This window comes from Oryctolagus cuniculus, chromosome 13 (genome assembly GCF_051225735.1).
Source record: "Oryctolagus cuniculus isolate XC-2025 breed Fujian yellow rabbit chromosome 13, ASM5122573v1, whole genome shotgun sequence".
NCBI lineage: Eukaryota > Metazoa > Chordata > Mammalia > Lagomorpha > Leporidae > Oryctolagus > Oryctolagus cuniculus.
The window spans coordinates 28,926,600-28,951,903 of NC_142879.1; the positions used below are offsets into that span (position 1 = coordinate 28,926,600).

Genomic DNA, 25,304 nt, shown 5'->3' on the forward strand with positions numbered 1-25,304 from the left:
GGAAATTATTAAGTATTGGTCACCAGTGTCTTGTTTGAGGTCCTCACAAGTGAAGCAGATTGAAGCCCTGGTGACAGTGTTTTATTAATTCTGCACCTCTCAGTGGTGGATTGAGATTAGTAGATTAGAAACCTGTATTGTTTTCCACTCATTGTGACATCTGAGATCATCATGCAAACCACCTATATCATTTATGCTTGACGTTCTCAAGTTGTACTCTCCCCTGATATACTTGAAGAATATGAAACCTTCTCCTAACTCTTGAATGAAAACATTGCAGTTGTTCCTGACTGGGAAGGTCTTGTGGATAGAGGAGAATCACTGGGTAGAAAACAGGGTGTTCATAGAGCTTGAAGAAACTTCCAGATGTTTCTCATATTCAGACAGCATCCCTACTCTGAGGGGGTGGGATATGGGTGATACTGTTCAAGAATACTCAAATGTAGAACTTAGCTACTGATATGTAGTATTATGGATTTTTGGCTAAAGTGGTGGAAGAGCTGTTTCCTTTTCTGAGACATGAGAATTACTCCAGAAGTGGGGCTAGCTTTTGGCCTATTGATTAACATGCCCATATACCATATTAGAGTACCTGGTGGGAGTCGCAGCTCCACTCCTGATTCCTGCTACTGCTCACCTTGGCAGGTAGCAGCTAATGGCTCTGGTAGTTGAGTCTCTGCCATCTATGTAGGAGACCTGGGTTAATTAAGTTACCAACTCCTAGACATTTGAGGGAGGGAATCAGTGTATAGGAACTATGTCTACCTGTCTCTGCCTTCAAATAAATGAAGAAAGAAAATATCTTAAAGAGAATTGCTGCAGAGACAAATAGAATATTCCCACTTTGGCAATGTTCTTGTCCTAGTTTCCTCTTTTTGAATAAATATTCCCAAAGAAATGAAAAATACACAAATGTAAACATAACCAAAGAAAAAGAAAAGAAAGTTCCGGGTGCTTAAGAAAATAATCCCTTGGTATTTTATACAATAACATTTAAGCTCCTAGGAAGAAGATTAACAAATATATTACTTCCTTAAAGTTACCCATTTTGTTAATTTATTAAAAGAAAATTTATTAGAAAGGCAGGGGAGGGGAGTAGGCAGAGACACAAGAAGGTCTTTCATCCACTGGTTCAGTCCACATATGGCTTCAATGGCCAAGGCTAGGCCAGGCTGAAGCCAGTAGCCAGCAGTTCCATACTGGTCCCTCACAGGTGTGTAGGGGCCCAAGTAGTTGGTCCATCTTCTGCTGCTTTCCCAGATGAATTAGCAGAGAGCTGCGTTGGAAGTGGAGCAGCTGGGACTTGAACTGGCAATCATATGCGATGCTGGTGTTGCAGGCAGTGGCTTAACCTGCTACACCACAACCACGACCCCATAGTGACTATTTTTGTTGCTCTCTGTAAGTTTGAATAACTATTAGGTGATCACAGTAGCACCCAGGGAATAATGCTGATTTTATAGGGCTTCAGGAGATGTTACTTTTTGGGACTTTTCTCTTTTTTTGAGAGCTTAGAATTCTAGTAGAGTAAATATTTCTTTAAAACTTTGACTGCTTTTGTTTTTTAATAGCCAAGAATGCCTCTCAGGAAACTGTGATAAAAGATCTTCAAGAAAAAATAAATCAGCAGGAAAATTCCTTGACTTTGGATAAACTGAAGCTTGCCTTGGCTGATCTGGAAAAGCAGCGAGATTGTTCTCAAGACCTTTTGAAGAAAAGAGAACATCACATTGAACAACTGAATGATAAGCTAAGCAAGCTAGAGAAAGAGTCCAAAGCTTTGTTGAGTGCTTTTGAATTAAAAAAGAAAGAATATGAAGAATTGAAAGAAGAGAAAACCATGATTTCTTGTTGGAAAAGTGAACATGAGAAACTTTTAACTCAGATGGAATCAGAAAAGGAAAGCTTGCAGAGTAAAGTCAGTCACTTAGAAACCTGCCTGAAGACTCAACAGATAAAAAGTCATGAGTATAATGAGAGAGTAAGAACACTGGAGATAGAAAGAGAAAACCTAAATGTTGAGATCAGAAACCTTCACAATGTGATAGACAGCAAGTCTGTGGAGATAGAGACTCAGAAACAAGCTTATGTAGAATTACAGCAGAAGGCCGAATTCTCTGATCAAAAACATAAGAAGGAAATAGAAAATATGTGTTTGAAAATGGCTCAGCTTACTGGGCAAGTTGAAGATCTAGAACACAAACTTCAGTTATTTTCAAGTGAAATAAAGGACAAAGACCAGTGTTACCAAAGATTGCATGCTGAGTATGAGAGTCTTCAGGATTTGCTAAAGTTCAAAGATTGTTCTCTCACAACAAATGAGGACCATCAGAGAAGTCTTCTGGCATTAGAACAGCAGCCTGCAGTGAATAAGTCCTTTGAAAATGTAATGGGAGAACAAAGAAGCATGCCTTCTGAAAGGAGTGAATGTCAATTACAAGCAGACCAAAGTCTCAAAAATTCACACATTTTAGAAAATGAGGTTGTTTCACTTGAATTTTCATTAGAGTCTCAAAAGCAGATGAACTCAGATCTGCAAAAGCAGTATGAAGAGTTGGTGCAAATCAAAGGAGCAAAAGAAGAAAAGCTCAGTGAAACAGAACCGATGCATCAGAGCTTTGTGGCTGAAGAAAGTCAGCATGTTAGTAAGTTACAAGAAAACACTTCTTGTCATCAGACTGTTGTTGCAGAAACTTTAGTTGCTTTTGCAAAGAAGGAAAGAGAGTTGCAACTTTTGAATGAAAAATTAGAAACTGAGCAAGCAGTGATTGAAGAATTGAAAAAGAGCAACCATTTACTTGAAAACTCTCTAAAGGAGCTGCAGCTTTTATCTGAAACCCTCAACTCAGAGAAAAAGGAAATGAGTTCTGTCATTGCTCTAAATAAAAAAGAAATTGAAGTGCTGACCCAGGAGAATGAAACTCTCAAGGAAATTAATGCAACCTTAAATCAAGAGAAGATATTCTTATTCCAAAAAAGTGAGAGTTTTTCAAACTGTTTAGAGGAAAGAGAGAAAAGCCTTTCGGAGTTAGCTGCTCAGTACCAGCAAGAAAGACTTATTTTATTTCAGAGATGTGAAGAAACTGAAAATAGATTTGAAGACCTTAGTGTAAACTACAAAGCAGCACAAGAAAAGAACTCTAAATTAGAATCCTTGCTAAATGAATGCACTAGTGCCTGTGAACATAGAGAAGATGAATTGAAACAGCTGAAGGACACAGTCATGAAGGAACACCAAGAAATCTTAACGAAATTGGCTTCTGCTGAAGAAAGAAACCAGAAACTGGTACTTGAGTTGGAGATGGTGGAGCAGAATCTGAGATCTGAGATAACAGATATCCAAAACCATTCCAAGGGGGAGGCTGATGGATTAAAGCAAGAAATCATGATCTTAAAGGAAGAACAAATTAAGATGCAAAAGGAAGTTAATGACTTGCTACAAGAGAATGAGCGGCTGATGAAGTTAACAAAGCCTAAGCATGAGCATCAAAATCTAGAACTGGAACTAGTTAGGAATTCTATGAAAGAGAGAGAGAACGAGGTAAATAACTCTAGTTTTCAGCTTCCAATGGATCTTGAGCTGAAAGACATTCCTCCAGGCAGCGTAGACAGTTATAACACACAAATGGTACAATTAGAGGCTATTATAAGAAATATGGAATTAAAGCTTCAGCAAAGTGAGAAGGAGAAAGAGTGCCTGCAGCATGAATTACAGACAATTAGAAGAGAAATGGAAGTTGGAAATTTGCAAGGCAGTCAGTCACAAGAAATTAGTGGCCTTCAAGACTGTGATGCAGATGCAGAAGGAAAGTATATTTCAGTGCTCCATGAGCTGTCAACAAGTCACAGTGACAATCCACACCTTCAGTGTTCTCTGCAGACAGCAATGGACAAATCAGCTCAACTGGAAAAAATGTGTGAAATGTTGCAGGTTGGGAAACCTCAACTGGTATCAGAGCTGAATGATTCAAGATCAGAATGTACCATAGCAGCTAGTAAAATGGCAAAAGAGGCAGAGAAACTAGTAAGTGAAGATAAAATATTGAACAATGTAAATGGTCTTCAAGGTGAGTTAGTGAAAGAAAAGCCAGAAGGTGAATTTGGTGAACAACAAAATGAGCAGAAATGTGTGTGCTTGACTCCTTTGGATGATAGCAGTTCCTGTGAGAGCATGCCATTGTCTAGCAAAGAAATTCGAATACACTTTGCTGAATTGCAGGACATATTCTCATCTCCACAAAGGGAAAAGAGAATTTCACATGATCATATCTGTCAAATGAAATCTAAGATGTCAGAACTCCAGTCGTGCGTTGACCCATTAAAGATAGAAAATTCTGTGTTGTTGATGAATCTGAGAAACTTTCAAGGTGACCTAACAAAGGAGATGAAGCTGGGACCTGAGGAGAGGTCCTTGATTTGTAACAGCCCTAGTCTTAGCAATTTTGGAGAATCCTCTTTTTACAAAGATCTTTTAGAACAGACAGGAGAGTTGTCTCTTTTGAATAATTTGGAAAGGAGTGTTTCAGCAAGCCAGTCAAATGTAGATGAAGTATCTTGCAGCAGTGTTCAGGAGAACCTGACCGTGGGAGAGATCCCCTTTGCCCCAGTGAAGACTGTTGAAGAACTTGAGACACTTTGTCACTTGCACTTGCAGTCCCTCAAGAATCTGGAAGAAAAAATCAAAAGTCAAGGGGTTATGAAAAATAAGGAAATTCAAGAGCTTGAACAGTTACTGAGTGCTGAAAGAAAAGGGCTTGCCTGCCTTAGGAAACAATATTTGTCAGAAAATGAACAGTGGCAGCAGAAGCTGACGAATGTGACTTTGGAGATGGAGGCTAAATTGGCCGCAGAAAGGAAGCAGACAGAGCACCTGTCCCTTGAGCTTGAAGTTGCACGACTTGAGCTACAAAGGCTGGATTTAAGTTCTCGATCCTTGCTTGGCACTGACCTAGAAGATGTAAGTACCTGGGATTTACATGCTATTTCTTTGTTTATGCAACTAGTATGCACTCAATAAATGTTTGTTGAATTGAAGTCTACATGAAATCTAAATTGAAATATTTTTAGTGTTTAAGAAAATAAAAATGTTTTTAAAGTGAACTTGGGAAAATGAGTAACATTATTTGAGAAATAGAATGTGGATTTTCACTCTGAGTTAAAGCACACAAATAGTAAATTAAGAGCTTTTGAGTAGTGTGTGATGTTTTAACCTCTTGTCCTTTTCAGAGGTAGTATAATAGCATTACAGTTATGAAATTAAATATAGGAGACTTTATATATTACTGAACATTTTTAAAGATTTATCTGTTGAGACTTTTTTTTGCTTGAGTATATAGCTGATGAGTTGCTTATAATTTTGTCCTTTCTAGTCTATCAACTTAACTGGTAATAATAATAATATTAATAATACTTTTCCATGTGTGGGTCTCATTTGATCCTCTGTAAGTTAAGGAGGATATGATTGTCATGATGATGTGGCAGACACAAACACAAATCCCTTTTTATAGATGAGAGGAAAGTGAGACTCAAATTTATCCAATGTGTAATTTATCTAAGAATGTACATAAATGCTGCATTGTTGATTAAGTCTCCTGAGAATCTGCTCATGAAACTTTCTTTAAAGACTATCGTGATTATTATGATTACTGAAAATGGAAGGTGAATGTTTTATATGGAATTTTTGGCCTCTTACTTGATAATCTTGAAAATTTTTCTAGTAAGGAAAAAATATGAAAATTAAGCACATTGCAATTTAATTGATAAAATAATTGATCTAAAGGATTATCTTCATGATGAATACTTTACCCAGTGCCTTTTGGAGGAACCTGTTGTGTTGAATATTTAAACAGAGAGAGAGGATGTACTCAGAAGGATGCCATTTGAAGAGATGGTTTAGCAGTGCCAGGAGTTAGTTTCTTTAAAGTAATAATTAAGACTATTCTATCTTCATTCTTGAAAAATGAAATGCATTCTTTCTGTGTATTATAATTACAGGCTATTCAGGGCCAAAAGGATAGCTATGACATAAAAGGATCAGCAAAGAATAATCCAGAAACTGCAGAAAGAACACCTAAGTGTAACACTCATCATACTTGTGATCAAGATGGTCAGCAGGACCCCAGTGGAGAGACTGAGACATTCCCTGGGGCTGGTGCAGTCAGGCATACCGTAAAGTGGTCTGGGGAACAGCCCTCGGAAGTAAATTATGAGACTCCAGGGGAAGACAAAGCCCAGGGCAGCTCAGAATGCATTTCTGAATTGTCACTTTCTGTTCAGAATGCTGTGGTACCGAATGATTTTCTGGAGAATCAGGTGACCATCCAGACCCTCCAACTGCAGGTTAAGGAGATATCAAATGAGAATTTGAGATTACTTCACAGGATAGAGGACCAGGACAAAATCGCTGAAAGTTTACTGGATGAAATAAAAGATTTAAATTCAAAACTCAATTTACAGGAAGTACAACTAATAACTAATATTGAAATATGCACACAATTGGAAAAAGTAGTTGAGGAACTTCAGAAAGAAAAATCAGATTTAAGTAAAAAATTGAAGTCCTTTTCTTGTGATAACCAGGAGTTACTCCAGAGAGTAGAGACTTCAGAAGACCTCAGTTCTAATTTAGAAATGGGCACAGATAAATTCTCACATGAAGTTATTAGAGATAAGGTAACTGGAGTAAATAACAACTGGAAAGAGAGATTTCTTGATGTAGAAAATGAGCTAAACATGATGAAGTCTGAGAAAGCTAGCATTGAGCTCCAGGCTCTTTCTGTAAAAAAGGACTTAGAGATAGTTCAAACAGAGAAGCTAGATTTAGAAAAAAACAATGAAAATAAGCAGAAAGTTATTGAGTGTCTTGAAGAAGAACTCTCTGTGGTCACTAGTGAGAGAAACCAGTTTCATGAAGAATTAGATACTGTGTTGAAAGAAAAGAAAGCATTGGATCGGATGTCTGAAGAGATGAAGGAGAAAATGCAAGAACTTGAGTCTCGTCATAGTGAGTGTCTCCATCACATTCAGGTAGTAGAAGCTGAGGTAAAGGAGAAAACTGACTGTGTTCAGACATTGTCCTCTGAAGTGAACAAGTTGTTAAAAGATAAAACTCATCTCCAAGAGCAGCTGCAGGGTTTGGAAAAAGAGTCACAGGCATGGTCGTTGATAAAGTGCGAGTTGGAAAACCAAATCGGACTCTTGAATAAAGAGAAAGAATCACTGGTCAGGGAATCGGAAAGCCTGCAGGCCAAACTGAGTGAGGTGGAACAGGAAAAGCTGTCTGCTTCTGTGGCCTTGGAGGTTGCGCTAATGGAGAAAAGTGAGTTCGCAGTGAGGCTGAGCTCAACACAAGAGGAAGTACATCAACTGAGAAGAGGTATTGAGAAACTGAGAGTCCGCATTGAGGCAGATGAAAATAAGCACCTTCGTGTCACAGAAAAACTGAAAGAAAGTGAGCGTGAGAGTGATTTGCTCAAGGATAAAGTCGAGAACCTTGAAAGGGAATTGCAGATGTCTGAAGAAAATCAGGAGCTGGTGATTCTTGATGCTGAGAATTCCAAAGCAGAGGTAGAGACCCTAAAAGCAAAAATAGAAGAGATGACTGAAAGCCTGAAAGCTTTAGAATCAGATCTTGTCATAGTAAGATGTGATAAAGACAGTCTGACCAAACAACTGCAAGAAAAACAAGGTCAAGTGTCAGAATTAGACAACTTGCTCTCTTCATTTAAAAGTCTGTTAGCAGAAAAGGAGCAAGTGGAAATACAGATAAAAGAAGAATCTGAAACTAAAATGGAGATGCTTCAAACACAACTGAAAGAGCTAAATGAGGAAGTAGCAGCTTTGTGCAATGACCAAGAGACCTGGAAGGACAAAGAACAAAGTCTAGACCCACCAGAAGAGGCAGTGCATCAGCTGAGAAGTTACATAGCAAAGCTGAAAGTGCACGCAGAAGCTGATGAAAAGAAGCAGCTCCATGTCTTGGAACAACTGAAAGAAAGTGGGCATCATGCAGATTTGCTCAAGAATCAAGTTAAAAACCTTGAGAGAGAATTAGAGTTGTCAGTAAAAAATCAACAGCATGTGCTTCTTGAGGCTGAGAATTCCAAAGCAGAGGCTGAGGCCCTAAAATCAAAAATAGGAGAGATGGCTTCAAACCTGAGAGATTTGGAATTAGATCTTTTTAATATGAGGTCAGAAAAAGAAAGCATGACAAAAGAATTACAAAAAGAGCAAGAGCGAGTATCAGAATTAGAGGTACTGAACTCTTCACTTGAAAATACATTGCAAGAAAAAGAGCAAGAAAAAATACAGATTAAAGAAAAATCTGAAATTGCAGTGGAGATGCTTCAAGCACAATTGAAAGAGCTAAATGAGAAGATGGTGGCCTTGTGTAATGACCAGGAGATCTGCAAGACCAAAGAACAGAATCTGAGTAGTCGAGTTGACTGTCTTGAACTTGAGAAGGCTCAGTTGCTACAAGACCTTGATGAGAGCAAAAATAATTACATTATTTTGCAGTCTTCTGTGGATGGCCTCATGCAAGAAGTAGAAGATAGCAAACAGAAATTAGGGAAGAAGGAGGAAGAAGTTAGTAGGCTAAAAGATCAAATTCAGGACCAAGAGCAGCTTGTCTCCAAGCTGGCACAGGTGGAAGGAGAGCAGCAACTTTGGATGAAGCAAAAAATGGAACTAGAGAATCTGACAGTGGAATTGGAGCAGAAGATCCAAATGCTGCAATCCAAAAATCACACTCTGCAGGATTCCTTGGAAGTGCAGCAGAGTTCCTACAAGGATGTAGAGAAGGAACTTGAACTGGCAAAAATGGAAAAAATATCCTTTGTTGAAAAAGTAAGTGGCTTTATATATTTGTGTTTAAATATGTAGTTATAGAAACCACTTTGTGAATTGTATTTCCTTGTAGGCGGTATTTGCCATGCCAGACCAAATGTTAAGGAGGCTTTCTGTTTCTGTGTCTTGAACTGAGGGAACACTGAGTCAGTTCTGGTAGTAGTGACTGCTCTATCAGGTTCATATGGGACATTTTCATGGATTGCACCAGTTATTTTTTAATGTTTATTTTCATTTTCTTTGAAGAGCTGAGACACAAAAAGATTGCTCATCTCCCAAAATACCTGTAGTAGCTGGTACTGCACCAGGTCATAGCCAGGAGCCCAAAACCCAGTCCAGGTCTCCCATGTCAGTGGCAGGGACCCAAGTACAAGGTCCATGATGTGTTGCTTCCCAGGGTATGCATTTCCGGAAGCTAAGCTGGAATTGGGGAGTGGAGTTGAGATTCAAATCAGGCACTCTTATATGGGATGCAGGCATCCCAAGTGATATCTTAACCACTGGGCCAAATGCTTGCTCCAGGGAGCAGATTTTAGTCCTGAAGTAGAATATGCTTTGGGTTATATATAGTTCCTGGTTCTCATTACATTTCCCTTCCTTACAGTATGTCAAAATAGTAACTTGCCCCTTCCCAGTCAAGATCCACTGCTGTCAAGAGTATAACAGACATTCGAGTCAGAAGAGATCCCTGTGTACCACCCAATTCTTTTCACCTTTGGGAGAAAACTTTCAAATTTATGTAATTTTAACTGACAGTACTCATAGACTCCTGGGAGTGTCCTGAAAATTTTATGCTTTGTATTCCCTATTTTATACACCTTCTCTTAATTTTGTAGTCTTATATTGTTAGCTAATGTCATCAAGCGGTTCGATTATTCAAGATTAAGTTTTGGCCCAATATACTTACTTACTGATCTAGGAAAGTGATTCTTTGAAATTATTTAATTAATTTAATATTTATTTGAAATTCTTTCAAAATATTTTATATTAATTTTCCCCTTAACAAATAATAAACAAAAGCCAGAAAATGAAATTCATCTAACTATATTTCCCAAGAATTTCAGGTTTTACACACCTGCAAGTGATGGTAATGAGTGTAGAGATGATGAGACAAGCTGCTAGGTTTTTTTCAACTTCAAGGGAGAAATGCAAATGATAGGACTTTTTAGTTTTATTCTTTTTTAAAGATTTTACTTATTTATTTGAGAGGTAGAGTTACAGACAGAGGGAGAGACAGAGAGAAAGGTCTTCCTTCCGTTGGTCCACTCCCCCAGTGGCCGCAATGGTCGGAGCTGGGCCGATCCAAAGCCAGGAATCAGGTGCTTCTTCCTGGTCTCCCACATGGGTGCAGGGGCCCAAGCACCTGGGCCATCTTCTACTACTTTCCCAGGCCATAGCAGAGAGCTGGATTAGAAGAGGAGCATCCAGAACTAGAACTGGTGCCCATATGGGATGCTGGTGCCACAGGCAGAGGATTAATCTACTACGCCACATGATAGGACTTTTAACTGTTTCTAACTAATCCTAGGCATGTTTCATGTAGATTAGTATGGCAATGTGGGATTAGTAGAGATCCAAGCACTGATAAAAGCCTAAGATTCTACCTCGTACAATATTCTCTCATGTTTAGGTTTAATTCAAATTAATACCTTTATGTAAGATTTTATGAATTAGTAATATCTGTCATTTACTTTTCTTGTTGCTGTCTTTTATTAGATCTTTGCTGAGAAGAAAGATAAGCTTACTGTTAGGTTTTCAGAAACTAGTTGAGTGGATTGGTAGAGAATATTAGCCAGACTATGTTATTACTAAAGGCTATTTAATATTAAATATTATATGTCATGAATATGTTGTATTAGAGTGGTTAATTTGATCAAAACAGACAGCCCAAAGCAGAGCCTAATGAAATATACAATTTCAGGTCAACAAAATGACTGTGAAGGAAACAGAACTGCAGAGGGAGATGCATGAGATGGTCCAGAAAACAACAGAGCTGAAAGAAGAGTTTAGTGCAGAGAAAAAGAAACTAACTGAAGAATTAAAAGTTCTGTTGGAGGAAGTACAGAGCAGCAAAGTAAGCTTCATTGTGACAGATTCATTACACTATGAAAATTCCATGTGCACACTCTCCTTGTTAGTTTTCTAAGACCTTCTGCAATGCATTAAACTTTATATTGATCTTTGAAAGGAATATCCCTGAGCTTATGCCATGAACAGAATTGCTGTCCTATGTACCATCTAGCACTATCATGAGCCTAGAAGAAATCATGGGACATTATCTTAGGAACCATGAGTTATGATACTTAAAAAGAGAAAGACAAAAGCACACTGTATATCTGGGAGACTTAGGAATCTGGGTAAAGAAGATTTGTTTTGTGTATCTTAAGATATTTTGAACAGAAAAATTCTTTTTAAAGATTGATTTATTTGGGGCTGGCGCTGTGGCATAGTAGTGGGTAAAGCCACTGCCTGCAGTGCCAGCATCCCATATGGGCGCCGGTTTGAGACCTGGCTGTTCCACTTCCAGTATAGCTCTCTGCTATAGCCTGGGAAAGCAGTGGAAGATGGCCCAAGTCCTTGGGCCCCTGCACCCCCGTGGGAGACCCAGAAAAAGCAGCTCCTGATTCCTGGCTTCGGATCGGCACAGCTCTGGCTATTGCAGCCATCTGGGGAGTGAACCCATGGATGGAAGACCTCTCTCTCTCTCTCTCTCTCTCTCTCTCTCTCTCGCTCTGCCTCTGTGTAACTGTGACTTTCAAGTAAAATAAATCTTTAAAAAAAGAAAAGGCAATATAAGATTTATTTATATGAAAGAGAGAGAGAAGGAGAGACAGAGATCCTCCATCTGCTGGTTCACTCCCCAAATGGCTACATTTGCTGGAGTTGGCCCAATCTGGAGCCAGGAGCTTCTTCTGAGTTAGCAGGGACCCACAGACTTGAGCCATCTGCTGCTGCTTTCCCAGGGCATGAGCAGAGAGCTGGATCAGAAGTAGAACAGCCAGGACTCCAGCTGGCACCCTTATGGGATGCCAGTGCTGCAGGCAGTGGCTTTATCTGTTATGCCACAGTGCTGGCCTCCAGAATAATTCTTAAATTTGTAGCATATGATTCCCAGTTATAGCTCATTCATTTTTTTCCATATGCTTATACCAAGAAATTCAAGGCTGTAAATGGAATTACTTTGGTTTTCTAGGTGAATAATCTAAAATGTGTAAATCAGCTGAAGAAGGAAAATGAACAGGCCCATGGGAAAATAAAGTTGTTGCTCAAATCCTGTAAGCAGCTGGAAGAGGAAAAGAAAATGTTGCAGAAAGAGCTGTCTCAACTTGAAGCTGTGCAGGAGAAGCAGAAAACAGGTACTATTAACTGCTCTATTACTGAGTGCTGATTATTCACTTTCCAGTTTCTGAATTTTGTACTTAATCTTGCGATCATTATACAATTCAGGATGCATCCTGCATTTTGAAATAAGATAATCATCACATCTTTTTTTCTGTAAAACATTCAAATAACTGGTGGTACTTTTTGCTAATGAGCTATTCTGAGATTTTTTTTTGATGGTGATGTACATATAAGTGGTTTCTTCATCAAAATCAGATTGGCATTTGAATTGTCATTTGTAATTTGTAAACAGTTGATTCTGGGTTGACCTTAGCTCATTTCCATGGACAACTAGAGAGAAGGCATGGGGTGCAGTATTTTCGGATGTATAGGCAAATTCAAAAAAGAATTAATAACTCTCCTTGTCAATTTTCTCCACTTATGTCTCAGAGTAGAATATGCATGCTGTGTGGATAAATGATGACAAACATGTTATGAGTGGCCACTCTGGAATGTGACTTGGTGGGGATAGTTCAACAGTCTTTCTTGTTGAGAAGATGACTTGGGACAGATAGAATTTCAGAGAGTTTGGCTCATGGACTTAGAGCCAATGATGGCAGCTATAAGGTGACATCTTAATAGTGTTCTTCCAAACTCTTGTCCATTTAGATTCCTCATTACCTCCAGTGGTTAAGTGCTTTTTTGGGCTTTCCGTGTCACTGGCTTCATCCTGTTGCCCAAACTCATACAACAGAGACTTCATAATTTTACCTGATTTCTGTTTATTCTCTTACGGTACAAAGATGACATGGGAGGAAGAATGGGTATTGGGAAATAGGAGATGAAAAGGATCAATACATTCAATTTCATGTAACAAATTCTACAGAAAAGTTTAATGGATTGGCTAAAATAGGAGTTTGACAATTGGGTGTATTTTTATTTAAGCTAACCCAGTAAGAATCATGTAATCTACTAGAATATATATCTTGACGAGACACCTGCCAAATGAGTTGTTTGGATTATAAAGCATATATAAATGTAACTTCTCTACTACTCCAAAAAAAAAAAAAGTCTAAAATTGTCCACTTCATAATGCCTAATGTTAACCATATAAACATCAAATTACATGTGATATATCACTTTATTTTGGACAGGTACTGTTGTAGATGCTAATATAAGTAAATTGTTGACTGAGATGAAAGAACTAAAAGAAATTCTTGAAGAAAAAACCAAGGAAGCAGACGAATACTTGGATAAGTACTGTTCTCTGCTTATAAGCCATGAGAAGTTGGAGAAAGCTAAAGAGATGCTGGAAACAAAAGTTGCTCGTTTGAGTTTACAACAATCTAAGCCCAATCTCCGAAGTTCTCCTTTGCTAAGTTCAGTTGTTCCAGAACCATCTCCGATCCCCTCTGTTACTGAAAAGAAGTTATCATCTGGCCAAAGGAAAGCTTCAGGCAAGAGGCAAAGGTCTAGTGGGATTCTGGAGATTGGAGGAGGATCAACACCTTCTACCCCAGAGATGTTTTCTAAAAAAAGTAGGAAAGTGGGCAAAAGTAGTATTCACCCAGGAGAGGACATAGAACATACTGAATTTGAGCCTGAAGGACTTCCAGAAGTTGTCAAGAAAGGTATGCCTAACTTAAAAACAAAATTATATGTACTCTTTTGAAATGCCATATACAAACTTGCATACAAAAAGAAAGAAGCATTGACTTTTTAGGTTATTGTATAACAATCCTAATTGACCTTTGGAAACTATGGTTTAAATTGCTAAGGTATATTTTTCCTTTCTGTCATGAGAGAATGACTGATTGAATTGTTTATGTTACACTACAGAAAGAGCTGGTATGTTTGAAAAATGACTGCCAAAAACCTATTTTAGGATTTGATGTTTCCATGCTGAAGAGTTTCATATCAAAGACATCCTTCACACATTTCCACCTTGAGTCATGTCTAACCCCAATAGTAGTGGGGCTGAAGCTACTGATCCTGGCTTTTTTTTTTTTTTTTTTTTTAAAACTCAGTGCTGCTCCAGGTGTGGTGCTGGGTCTGGTGCCAATCTAGGAACTGATTTTTACTGGTAAAAGATGAAAAAAAAGTACAGAAGTTTTGAGTATGATTTTAGAAATTTAGCATTGCAATATCTAAACGTATAATCCTTTTTTCTCTATTGATTCATTCTTACTATACAAAAATCATTCCATAGATTAGAGCTCATTCTCCCCTACCACAAATCAAAACTGGTTCTTTGCCATAGATTGAGTAGCATTGTTGTAAGTAACTCTAGCCCCAAAATAGTTAACTGTGTCTTTCTCATTGGAGATTTTTATTTGTACTTAACAGATAAACATTGCTTTAGTTAACTGTGAGTGCTATTCTGAAGTGTGTGTGATATACTGTCTTTTAATATTCTTGGTGTTGGCTTTCTTGGCCATCAAAAGTCATGTCGGTGCCTGATGGGGAGGAGGATAATGTCAGCAAATGAGAAATCACTGTACAGAATGTCAGCTTCTCCCCCAGCCTGGGCTTATGTGAGAGCAGTCACCAGAAGTTGCTGTCACCACTTTACATTTCCTCCCTTTAAATAATTCCCTGGCCTTTTTTTTTTTAAAAAATTATATTATTCATGCTTTTCTGCATTTTTTTTTAAAGATTTATGTATTTATCTAAAGCCAGAGCTACAGAGAGGGAGGAAGAGACAGAGAGGTATTCCATCCACCAGTTCACTTCCCAAATGGCTGCAGAGGCCAGGGCTGGGCCAGGCCAGAGCCAGGAGCTTCAACCAGGTCTCCTATATCAGTGGCAGAGGCCCAAAGCATCTTCGATTGCTTTTCCCAGACCGTTAGCAGGGAGCTGGATTGGAAGTGGAGCAAGCTGGCACTTGAACTGGCATCACAGGTTGCAGTTTTACCTACTACACTACAATATCAGCCTCTTTTTAATTTTTACCCTCTTTTCTTCTTCAATCCAAATTTTACAATAAGGCCTGCCAGTGTTCTTCAGATCATAGAAAAGTGCAAGATAAAAAGCATCCACAATAAAGCGGCAGAAGTATGAAAAAATATTTCTGTGTAAATGTTATTCCTTATCCCCTGTATTTACCCATTGTGGTTTTCTTAAAGTTTTTAATAAGAGAAAATCTGTCATTTATTCAATTTGGTGACATCCGGGACAACTGTGAAGTTTAATCTGTTTTCTATGGTGCTTTTTTGGAATTATCTTTATTTTTGTTAAAACTTTACTAATGAGAGGCCGGTGCTGTGGCACAGTGGGTTAACACCCTGGCCTGAAATGCCGGCATCCCATATGGGTGCTGGCATCCCTTACGGGTACCGGTTCAAGACCTGGCTGCTCCACTTCTTATCCAGCTCTCTGCCATGGCCTGGGAAAGCAGTAGAAGATGACCCAAGTGCTTGGGCCTCTGCACCCATGTGGGAGACCCGGAAGAAGCTCCTGGCTTTGGATCAGCGCAGCTCTGGCCATTGTTACCAATTGGGGAGTGAACCAATGGATGGAAGACTTCTCTCTCTGCCTGTCCTCTCTGTGTAACTCTGACTTTCAAGTAAATAAATCTTTTTTTAAAAAAAACTTCACTAATGAATGTCATTTCCATTGGAGATAGAACTGGATGTGGCAGTATTGACAGTCAGCTTTTCTTTCCTTAGGGTTTGCAGACATCCCAACAGGAAAGACCAGCCCTTATGTCCTGCGGAGAACAACCATGGCAACGAGGACAAGCCCCCGCCTTGCTGCGCAGAAGTCAGCACTCTCCCCTGTAAATCAGGGCAAAGAAAATCTTGCAGAGTCCTCCAAACCAACAGCTGGTGGCAGTAGATCACAAAAGGTAAACTTCTGTGCATATTCATGTACTATTTGAAATCCAGGCCATTGTTTCAAACTTCTTATCTTCCCACCAGCTACCGTTTCTTATAGTTGATGAAAATCTTTTTACTTTCTACGAAAATCACGTATTTCAGCGATGTCTAAAGAAAGCTCTGTTTACTTCTTCTCTATTGTGATTGTTGAGAATAATGCTTTATTCTTAAGATTTTTAAAAAAATTTTTGAGAAGTAGAGAAAGAGAGAGGAAGAGAGAGACAGATGGAAAGAGCTCTACTGTGCTGGTTCACTCTCCAAATGCCTGCAACAATGAGGGCTGGGCCAGGCTGACCATGGAAACCCAGAATTCAATTCAGGTCTCCCATTTGGGTGACAGAGACTCAGTTACTAGAACCATCACTGCTATCTCATAGGATTTATATAAGGAAGCTGGGGATCAAACCCCTGTACTCTGATGTGAGATGTGAGCATCTTAACCACTAGGCTGTCCCACAGAGTAGGATCTTCATGACCTTTATGTATCTTATAGCCTAGAAAATGCTATTTATAGCCTAGAGAATGTTTGTTTAACTCTTCTTTCTTTTTTTTTTTTTTATTTAATAAGTGTGAATTTGCAAAGTGCAGCTTTTGTATTGTTGTGGCTTCTCCCCTACCCCCAACCTCCCTCCCTCCTGCGGCCCTCCTTTCTCCCACTCCCTCTCCCATCCCGCCCTTCATCGAGTTTCATTTTCAATTACCTTCATGTACAGAAGATCAACTTAGTATACACTAAGCAAGGATTTCAACAGGCTTGCACTCACACAACTGCACAAGGTATAGGGTATTGTTCGACTAGTAGTGCTGTCTTTAAGTTTCATAGTAAAACACATTAAGGACAGAGATCCTACATGGGGAGCATGTACCCAGTGACTCCCGTTGTTGATTTAACAATTGGCACTCTTATTTATGACGTCAGTAATCATCCGAGGCTCTTGCCATGAGCTGTCTAGGCTATGGAAGCCCTTGAGTTCACCAACTCTGAACTTGTTTAGTCAAGGCCATATCACAGTGGAGGTTCCTTCCTCCCTTCAGAGAAAGGCGCCTCCCTCCTTGATGGCCTGTTCCTTCCGCTGGGGTCTTGTTCACCAGGATCTTTCATTTAGGTTGTTTTTGCCACCATGTCATGGCTTTCCATGCCTGTGAGACTCTCATGGGCCTTTTAGCCAGATCCGAATGTCCCAAGGGTTGATTCTGAGGCTGGAGTGCTGTTTGGGGCATTTGCCATTCTATGAGTCTGCTGTGTGTCCTGCCTCCCCTGCAGGATCATTCTCTCCCTTTTAATTCTATCCTTCATTATTTGCCTACACTGGTCTTATTTGTGAAATCTCTATGATACTTACCCTATCTCTTTGATCGGTTATGTACTTATACTTATCACTTTACCAAGTGCGCTGACATTGGTACATGCCTCCTTGATAAGACTGAGTTGAAATCCCCTGGCACATTTCTAGCTCTACCATTGGAGGTAAGTCCGAGTGAACATGTACTGACTTATATATCTCCTCCCTCTCTTATTCCCATTCCTATATTTAACAGAGATCACTTTTCTGTTAATTTTAAACACCTAAGAATGATTGTGTATTGATTAGAGTTCCACCAGTGGTATTAAGTAGAACTTCTGTATTTCTAATATTATAATTCATATCAACAATTATCAGTTATGTGTGGAAAGTACATGCGTTTTATTTAACTCTCACAGTGCTATTGTAAAATAATGAAGAAAATGACACTCAAAGGTTTAACCTCCCACTGTTACAGTCTCTTCCCTCTCAACTCCACAGTCATGCTCTTGTCATGATACCAGTGTTTCTGGAATATTGTTGGAAGTTATTGGAATCTAACTTTAACACTTCAAGAAGTTTAAAAGTTTGTATTTAAAAAATTTTTAATTTTGATTCTCACTTGTTTGAGTTTGATTAAGCATAGATTCTGATAACCTGGAATAAGCAAGCAAAGCTTTGAAAATGTAGTAAGGCCCTGTATATACACTAATCCTTAAGTAAGCAAGTTTGTTCATTAGGATTTGGATACCAAAATAAAGAAACACTGGTGATGAGTTGCATCAAAACAGCAACATATTTGCAGATTTGTTTTGTTAGTATATGAGAACTAAGACACTAAAGAATATACCTAGTAATGTTTAGTCATAATTTACTTTATAATAAATGTTTTATTAACTTAGTGAAGAAGAATGTCATTAAAATGTTACTTGTATTAGAAATACTCTATTTTTATGCAGATTTTCCTTTCTTTCACTACAAGCCCTCCCTTTCCACTTCTTGTTTCCCACCCTGTTCCCAACCACTTGCATTTAACTTTTGGGATCCTACTAACAACAAAACACTCAAGAGTACTGGAGTAGGTTCTAACTGTGCAATGACCGTAAGAACAGCTTCTTTATACAACAAGTACCCATAAAAAAGTGAAGCTACTAAGCCTGACCAAGCTCCTTAACCACAAGATACTGAACTGCTATATAGGAGGAGTTGAGTATAGGTTCCTGGTATAATGGGCTTTGCCATTTCCTTACGGTGTACTAGGAACCACTCCTTACTCCACACTGAAAAATAATATCCATTCCTGGTTGTCTTACACTAATGGAGATCAAATAACGATTTTGTCTGAGTTTGTTAGAAAGCCATAAGTGTTGCTAGAGCTCTGTCCTATTATTTTAAAGCTGCCTCCTTTATTGTAATTACCTGCCTAAATGTCTTTCGCCTGACCTGTAGTGTGAGTTCTTCAGTGAGGTTACCAGCTGTTTCTATAGTTTACCTGTATCCTCATGTCTAAGGCAGTGTTTGACAGTCAACAAATCTGTGCTGAATGAATGGAGTTGTGAATGTTGCCCTGAAGTGACTGCAGTAATAGATCACCATCTGGGTTTTTTTCCCCTTATTTAATGAAGAATTAATGGTAAAGCAGTTGCATGTTTTTGTTCAGCCTTATTAGTAGGAAAAAGAGCTTTGCACACTAGGGGGCCTGCTCTCCACACTGCTGCTGGACCTGCTAAGTGCAGAGTAGTAACCATGGTTTCCTGAAGATCTATGTTCAGTGCATTAGCTCCATAAGTTATGAATTGCTAAGCAGTTTTGTGCGCTTGCAAATGGGTGATTGGGGGGCCCTCTTGAGAGATTATAGGAGACTTCATGAGTAGATTGAAACTCTTCAAAACCTAGTCTTCATTTTTAATTCAGTGTTTTCTGAGATGTTTTAAAAAAAGGCTTACCTCATCTGTTAGGTATATTTCTTTCTTTCTTTCTTTCTTTCTTTCTTTCTTTCTTTCTTTCTTTCTTTCTTTCTTTTTTTTTTTTAATAATTTATTTGACAGGTAGAGTTGTAGACAGTGAGAGAGACAGAGAGAAAGGTCTTCTTCCGTTGGTTCACTCCCCAAATGGCCGCCATGCGTGGCGCTGCACTGATCTGAAGCCAGGAGCCAGGTGCTTCTTCCTGGTCTCCCATGCAGGTGCAGGGGCCAAGCACTTGGGCCATCCTCCACTCCCTTCCCAGGCCGCAGCAGAGAGCTGGACTAGAAGAGCAGCAACTGGGACTAGAACCCAGTGCCCATATGGGATGCCGGTGCCGCAGGCGGAGGATTAACCAAGTGAGCCATGGCGCCGGCCCCCTGTTAGGTGTATTTCATCATTTAGTTTAAAAACGCAGAACAAGATCTGATTTCCTAAGGCAATTGCTTGGATTCTAAGGATTAGGAGATTTTCCTTCAGGTGACTAGCTTACTTTTGAGAGAGGCAATAATCTAGGTCTACCAGTGAGATCTTGAGTGACATCTGACAAATTCAAAGAGGGAAAAATGGGTAAAATGTAGATTAGGTGAGATTCATCCTCTGTTTACTATGTCACTAGGGTGAATAAATCCAGAAACTCATTGTTGGAGACTTGATCTCCTGAGTGTGGATTTGGGGGTCAGTGCCACTAAACTGTAAAGCCCAAGATGAATGGTGGTGATGCCATCATGGTGGCAATCAGCAGGTTAGAGGGGGACATTCATTTTCTTCTAGTGAGGTTTGTCACTACTCAGCTATCCTATCTTCACCCTTTCCCTTTTGTGACTGAAGACATCATTTGTGAAACAATTAGTTATGGTTGCAGTGTCTCAATAAATGAAATCCTAGAGCCAGCATTGTGGTAATGTAGTTTAAGCTGATGCTTGGGATACTGACTTCCCATATGGGCACTGATTTCAACCTTGGATGCTCCACTTCTAATCTAGCTCCTTGTTAAGGAGCCTGGAAAGCATTTGATGATGACATGAGTACTTGGGCCTCTGCCATATAACCTAGGAGACCCAGATGGAATTTCAGGCTCCTGGCTTTGGCCTGGTCCAGCCCTGGCCATTGCAGCCTTTTTTTTTTTTTTTTTTTGAGAGTATGCCAGAGGATAGAATCTCTGTCTCTGTAAGTATTCCTTAAAAAAAAAAGAAAAAAAGATCTTAAAACAATAAATAAATGCTTGGTGAGGGTAAAGCTAGTGGTTAAAATGCTGATTGGGACACCCACAGCCCATATCAGAGTACCTGGCTCTGGCTCCTGACTCAGACTTCCTACTAATATAGACCCTGAGGGACAGTGGTGATGACTCAAGTGAGTGGGTTCCTGCCACCCATGTGGGAGACCTGGTTTAAATTCCCAGCCTCTGTCTTTAGCCCTGCTGAGATCTGGCTGTTTTAGGCATTTAAAGAGTGAACCAGCAGATGGGAGCTTGATCTTTGTCTGTCTCTGCCTCTCAAGTAAATAAAAATGTAAATACTTTTTGAATTTTAGCATACCTAGTTATAGATCATTTTGAACCTTACTAATATGAGGATTGAATTGACAGTTTAAGCTGCTCATAGAATACAGTTTTGACAACTCAAGATAATGGAAATGGAGTCTTAATTGCAATTAAGAAAACATACTAGCTCACATTCTGTATTCCCTGTGATCTCAATCTCTGTCCCTCTCTGTCTTTGTCTCTTTCTTATAGTAACCTAGATATTTGACTCTTCTGCATCTTGAGGGTTCCAGGGAAGCATTTGCCTTTTGGTTTCACTGTTTAACTGAATTAAAAAAAAAGATAGTTCCAGTAAAACTCTATTTTTATTTTTCCCTTCAACTTTCCATGGATGGTAATTTTCCATTAAGTCCTGATTCTTCAAGGCTGTTCCTTTTCACTGTCTTGCATGTGATCTGGAGTAGAATCAAGTTTTCCAGGGTTTGATCTGTTAGCCAGATTTACTGTTTTCTGTAGTAAAGAGCATTTAACTGCCTTTTAAAACCACTTACTTCCTATGGAAAGAATATAAATGGGAAAATAATTTCCATTCTCTATTCTTCTTGATTCAGAAGGCAGTTCCTGGAAGTTGGTTGCTCAGGCAGATTCTATCACATGGTTCCTTTTCAGCATTTGTCCTGAATGCAGATTGGCTTTTGTTAAGAGCTCCCCTCCATTTCTTTTAAAGATCTTTCTTGAATATTCTACTCCTTTTCATATCTTTAGTAAATGAAGATTTCCTCTTTAATTTGTCTTGCTTTTTATTTTTTCTGATCCAGTATCTCTTTCCACTGCTATATAAATCTCAAAAAAAAAAACAAAAAAAAACAAAAAAAAACTTGACTCATTAGCCTCTCATCAGTTTCATAAAGTCTTACATTTTCTTATCTCTTTCTCTTAAAAGCAGGATAATGGAGAGGATGTTCACTCTTTCTGGACTTTAGATAGCTCTTGCCCTTCTGCCATAATTTATATCGAATATGGAAACAAACTTCAATATCATAAAGATTGATTAAAATACCTTTATTTGGGGAACAGGTCCTAAAATTCTTAAATGTTGTAAATGAAGCTTTCACCCTATGAAGTTAATATCACTCATTTGGATTATGCTCATTTTAAATGACAGCATTGGCTCAGTTAGGACAAATGCAAGAAAATTTGGGTTTTCACTTAGGAATCTATTGAGTGCTTATAATGTAGTAAGGCATACTGTGGACATTAGGAATATATAAGTAAGTAAGACAGAAGCGTTGGCCTCAAAAAGCTTACCTTGTTGACTGAAAAGGTCAACTTTGCCTGGGGAACAAGTCTCTGGCCCTTAGAGGGTAGCACAGAAATTTTGATGACTTGGTAGAGGTTGTGTCCAGCATCCTTCTAACTTCTCTGTTAAGTGGGGCCTGTTTGCAAGGAAGAAGAAATACTAAATTATGTATAACTTAAAACTCCATGATATACTGCTTTATTTTTCATATTGTAGAAATGTCCATGTGATTTAAATATTTAATGAAGATGTTTGTGCCACAGGTCAAGGCTGCTCAACAGAGCCCAGTAGGTTCATGCACCACCTTCCGAGAACCCACCATGAAATCTGTCTCTGTCAACAATCTTCTCAAGAGAAATTCACCAGACAGCTCCAGAGAGGACCCCAAAGTCAAGCGAGACCAACTTATCTGCAGCCCAGAAGCTGGACCTGAGTCCAAGAGCAGTGAGAACTGTCGGGTCCAGTGAGAGACCCTGGGTCAGCACCCCTGGATGGTGGCAGCGTTGCATAAACAGTTCTCTGCCCACAGGGACTTTGCTTTAGTCAGAGAGCACTTTAACAGTGGGGAGAAAACAATATCTTAGTAATCTAAATGTGTTGTATGTTGTACTCATTACATCTCCCCTGTATAGATATTGGAAAAGTTGGAAAGCACTGATTACCTTCATTGTTAATATTCCTCTACTATACTGTAAATAGTACTGTATAAAACTTTTCAGTATGTTACAATTAAGTAGCAAGTGTTATATAACTGTGGAATTTACACCAAAAAATGCAAAACATTTCCAACTGACAGCTCACAAGAAAATGTAAGCTTTTTCTTTTTGACCTTTCCTATGTATAAAGATAAGCATGAAACAGATTGAGAATGTCTTTGAACTGTGTACAATGTAGAAAAACTATTTTGTATGTTTTTAAGGAAAACATATACACAGAATACACATGTGAAGGTGTTCATCCATCCCTCCCAATGTGTTTGATAACTCTTTACTTACATAACTTGTACATATGTGTGTGTAGGTGGTGGGAGGTGTGTGTTTATTTCCAATTAATCTGGTTGTAGTTTCCTTACAGGTATAGTATATCATGTTTTCTGTCATTGTGTTCTCTTTTTAAGATCCTTATAGTTCTTTGTATTTTCATATCTGGTGATTTTGTATTAAAATATGGCTCTTTTCATAATCATCTGCTTTGTGTAAAAATTATTCTTAACTATAAAAGTGTGAATATTGGCACTATTTTTGGATAACTACTATAGCCTCATAAAACTAGAAATGTCTGAACAAATGATGTAGATCTTTGAAGAAACAGTACTAGTATATTTGGTGAACATATTCAGTTATATAAAAGACATGCTTTGGAATGTGAGTCATAATGATTATATGGGAATCTAATATCCAGCTCAGTGCCTAGTATTATGGGTTATATCTGTTAAATCTTACTAGCAATGGTACAAGTGTTTGTGGTATTTTAAAGCTCATTTATTGATGAAAAGTTTTAAAAATATGCAAGAATTATGAGCCGTTTCATTTACAAAAGCATGTGAACAAGCCCTTGTGTCCTTGAATCAGGGTAAAAAAGTTTTCTGGGACATGAGCTAGTAAAAGATAATTTCTTGGCTTTCAGTTCAGAGTGATGTACAAACCTTGACAAATATCATTATTTATATTTTTAAATTGTCCTTTGCAAGGCAGCCTCTATTGTTGGGTAATAGTTTAATAATATTAAGCTACTTAGTATTCCTGTACTGAAAGAGATATCTTGACTTTTCCTTTTGTTTCTTCAGTTGCTTGGGGTTATGGTCTGGTTTGATGATTTCCTTGTTATAAATAATTCCAAGGCAGCCATGTGCTCAAGGGCTTGGCCTTGCTGGGATTGGGCCATCAGCTTTATTGGCTGTCTCTAGTGATTGGAAGATTCCACTCAGTAGGCCTTGCTGGATAATTTCTTGGGTCCTTGAGAGCATCTTCCTCTTGTTTTAGTTATGCCATAACTGCTGCTTTTGTTACATGTTCCATTTTTGTAAATGAAATATTGTTCAAAATCTTAAAAATGGCCAGCCAAAACCTTAAATATTCTTTCTTCAAGATAGTCATTATACTTTGAGCCTTGTTACATATGGTATGTCCACTCTTGAGTAACTTATGATCATAATAAGATCCCATCTAACAAATCATAAGGAGAATGGACCTAGTCCAGAGATCTTGGAATTGTATCCCCATCTGCACACTGAGGGGCTTGTTAGAAATGATTCTTTTGACTCTGGAACTGAAATGACCCTTTCTGTTATGAGAGTTGTCAGGAGTCCAAAGGGACTGCATCTTCAATAAGAAGGGAATTAAGCCAGTATTTCACTGTACCCTGGTTTGCAGTTATGTCTCCACTCTCCCAACCCCACATACTCACCCTCTTTGAGATTTCTGATTTTTCTAATTTGTCTCCAAGTTATTTGTTTTATTGAAAATACTAGAATTTCATACAGATATTTGAACCTAGGCAGAAGTCAGAGTGCTTTGTTCCAGAGGCCCCTGATTTCTTGGGGCATGGGCAAGGGACTCTTTGACTTCCTAACTAGTTTGTATCTGCAGAGGGCTTATAAATACTCTAAGGTGGCTCAGAACATTGATTTAGAAATTAGAATTGATTAGAATTTCTAGGTTCTCCCAAAACCAGGATATGGCAGTATGTCACTGAAGAAATTCAAACAAGATAAACTGATCAGTTCTTGCAAGTCAGAGGTGTATTGTACCCAGCAGAAGTTGAACTGATGATTAGCATGGTTTTCATCATTCTCTGTGGTTGAAAAGGAGATACTGTTATCTCTTGAATAGGACATAAGTATCTGAAACTGATCATTGCCAATTGGTAGCTGATGGCTGAGCTGTTGTGTTCTCCCCATTCTTTTTCTATAAGCTGCATCTCTTTGGAGAACGCGGCTTTATGCTAGGTTCACTAAAGAGAGACTAGAGCCTTGAGTGCTTCAGGAAAACCCAGCCATTCTACTTTGAAAAGTCTGAGGACCTCAAGCTAACATAATTAACCACAGGCACAGCTGTGTATCTAATGCCCTACTATCTATTTTGTATCTAAAGTTCTATACATTTTACAAGTTATTTGCATGTGTTTGCTCAAATCTCACACCTTTATGAGGTAGACATTGGAATCTCCACTTTATGGGGTGAGGTAGACACCAGTAGTAGAGCTTCTGACTCAGGTCTTGGGAGCTCTTA

The 25,304-nt window shown here is 38.7% G+C and overlaps 1 protein-coding gene across 4 annotated transcripts in view; it reads left to right on the top strand.

Annotated features, from left to right (window-relative positions):
- Positions 1–23,259, top strand: part of CENPF (centromere protein F) — a 61,391-nt gene extending 38,132 nt beyond the window's left edge. For 3 of the 4 annotated variants that reach the window (XM_051820555.3, XM_089312187.1, XM_089312188.1), the window contains 7 exons: positions 1,572–4,957; positions 5,995–8,844; positions 10,766–10,918; positions 12,038–12,200; positions 13,320–13,796; positions 15,834–16,012; positions 22,338–23,259. In XM_051820555.3, the coding sequence (XP_051676515.1) occupies positions 1,572–4,957; positions 5,995–8,844; positions 10,766–10,918; positions 12,038–12,200; positions 13,320–13,796; positions 15,834–16,012; positions 22,338–22,541 (7,412 nt within the window). In that variant the 3' untranslated portion in view covers positions 22,542–23,259. The remainder of the gene's footprint in view (positions 1–1,571; positions 4,958–5,994; positions 8,845–10,765; positions 10,919–12,037; positions 12,201–13,319; positions 13,797–15,833; positions 16,013–22,337) is intronic. The other variant, XM_051820556.3, reaches the window with a different exon arrangement.
- The last annotated feature ends 2,045 nt before the right edge of the window (positions 23,260–25,304 follow it).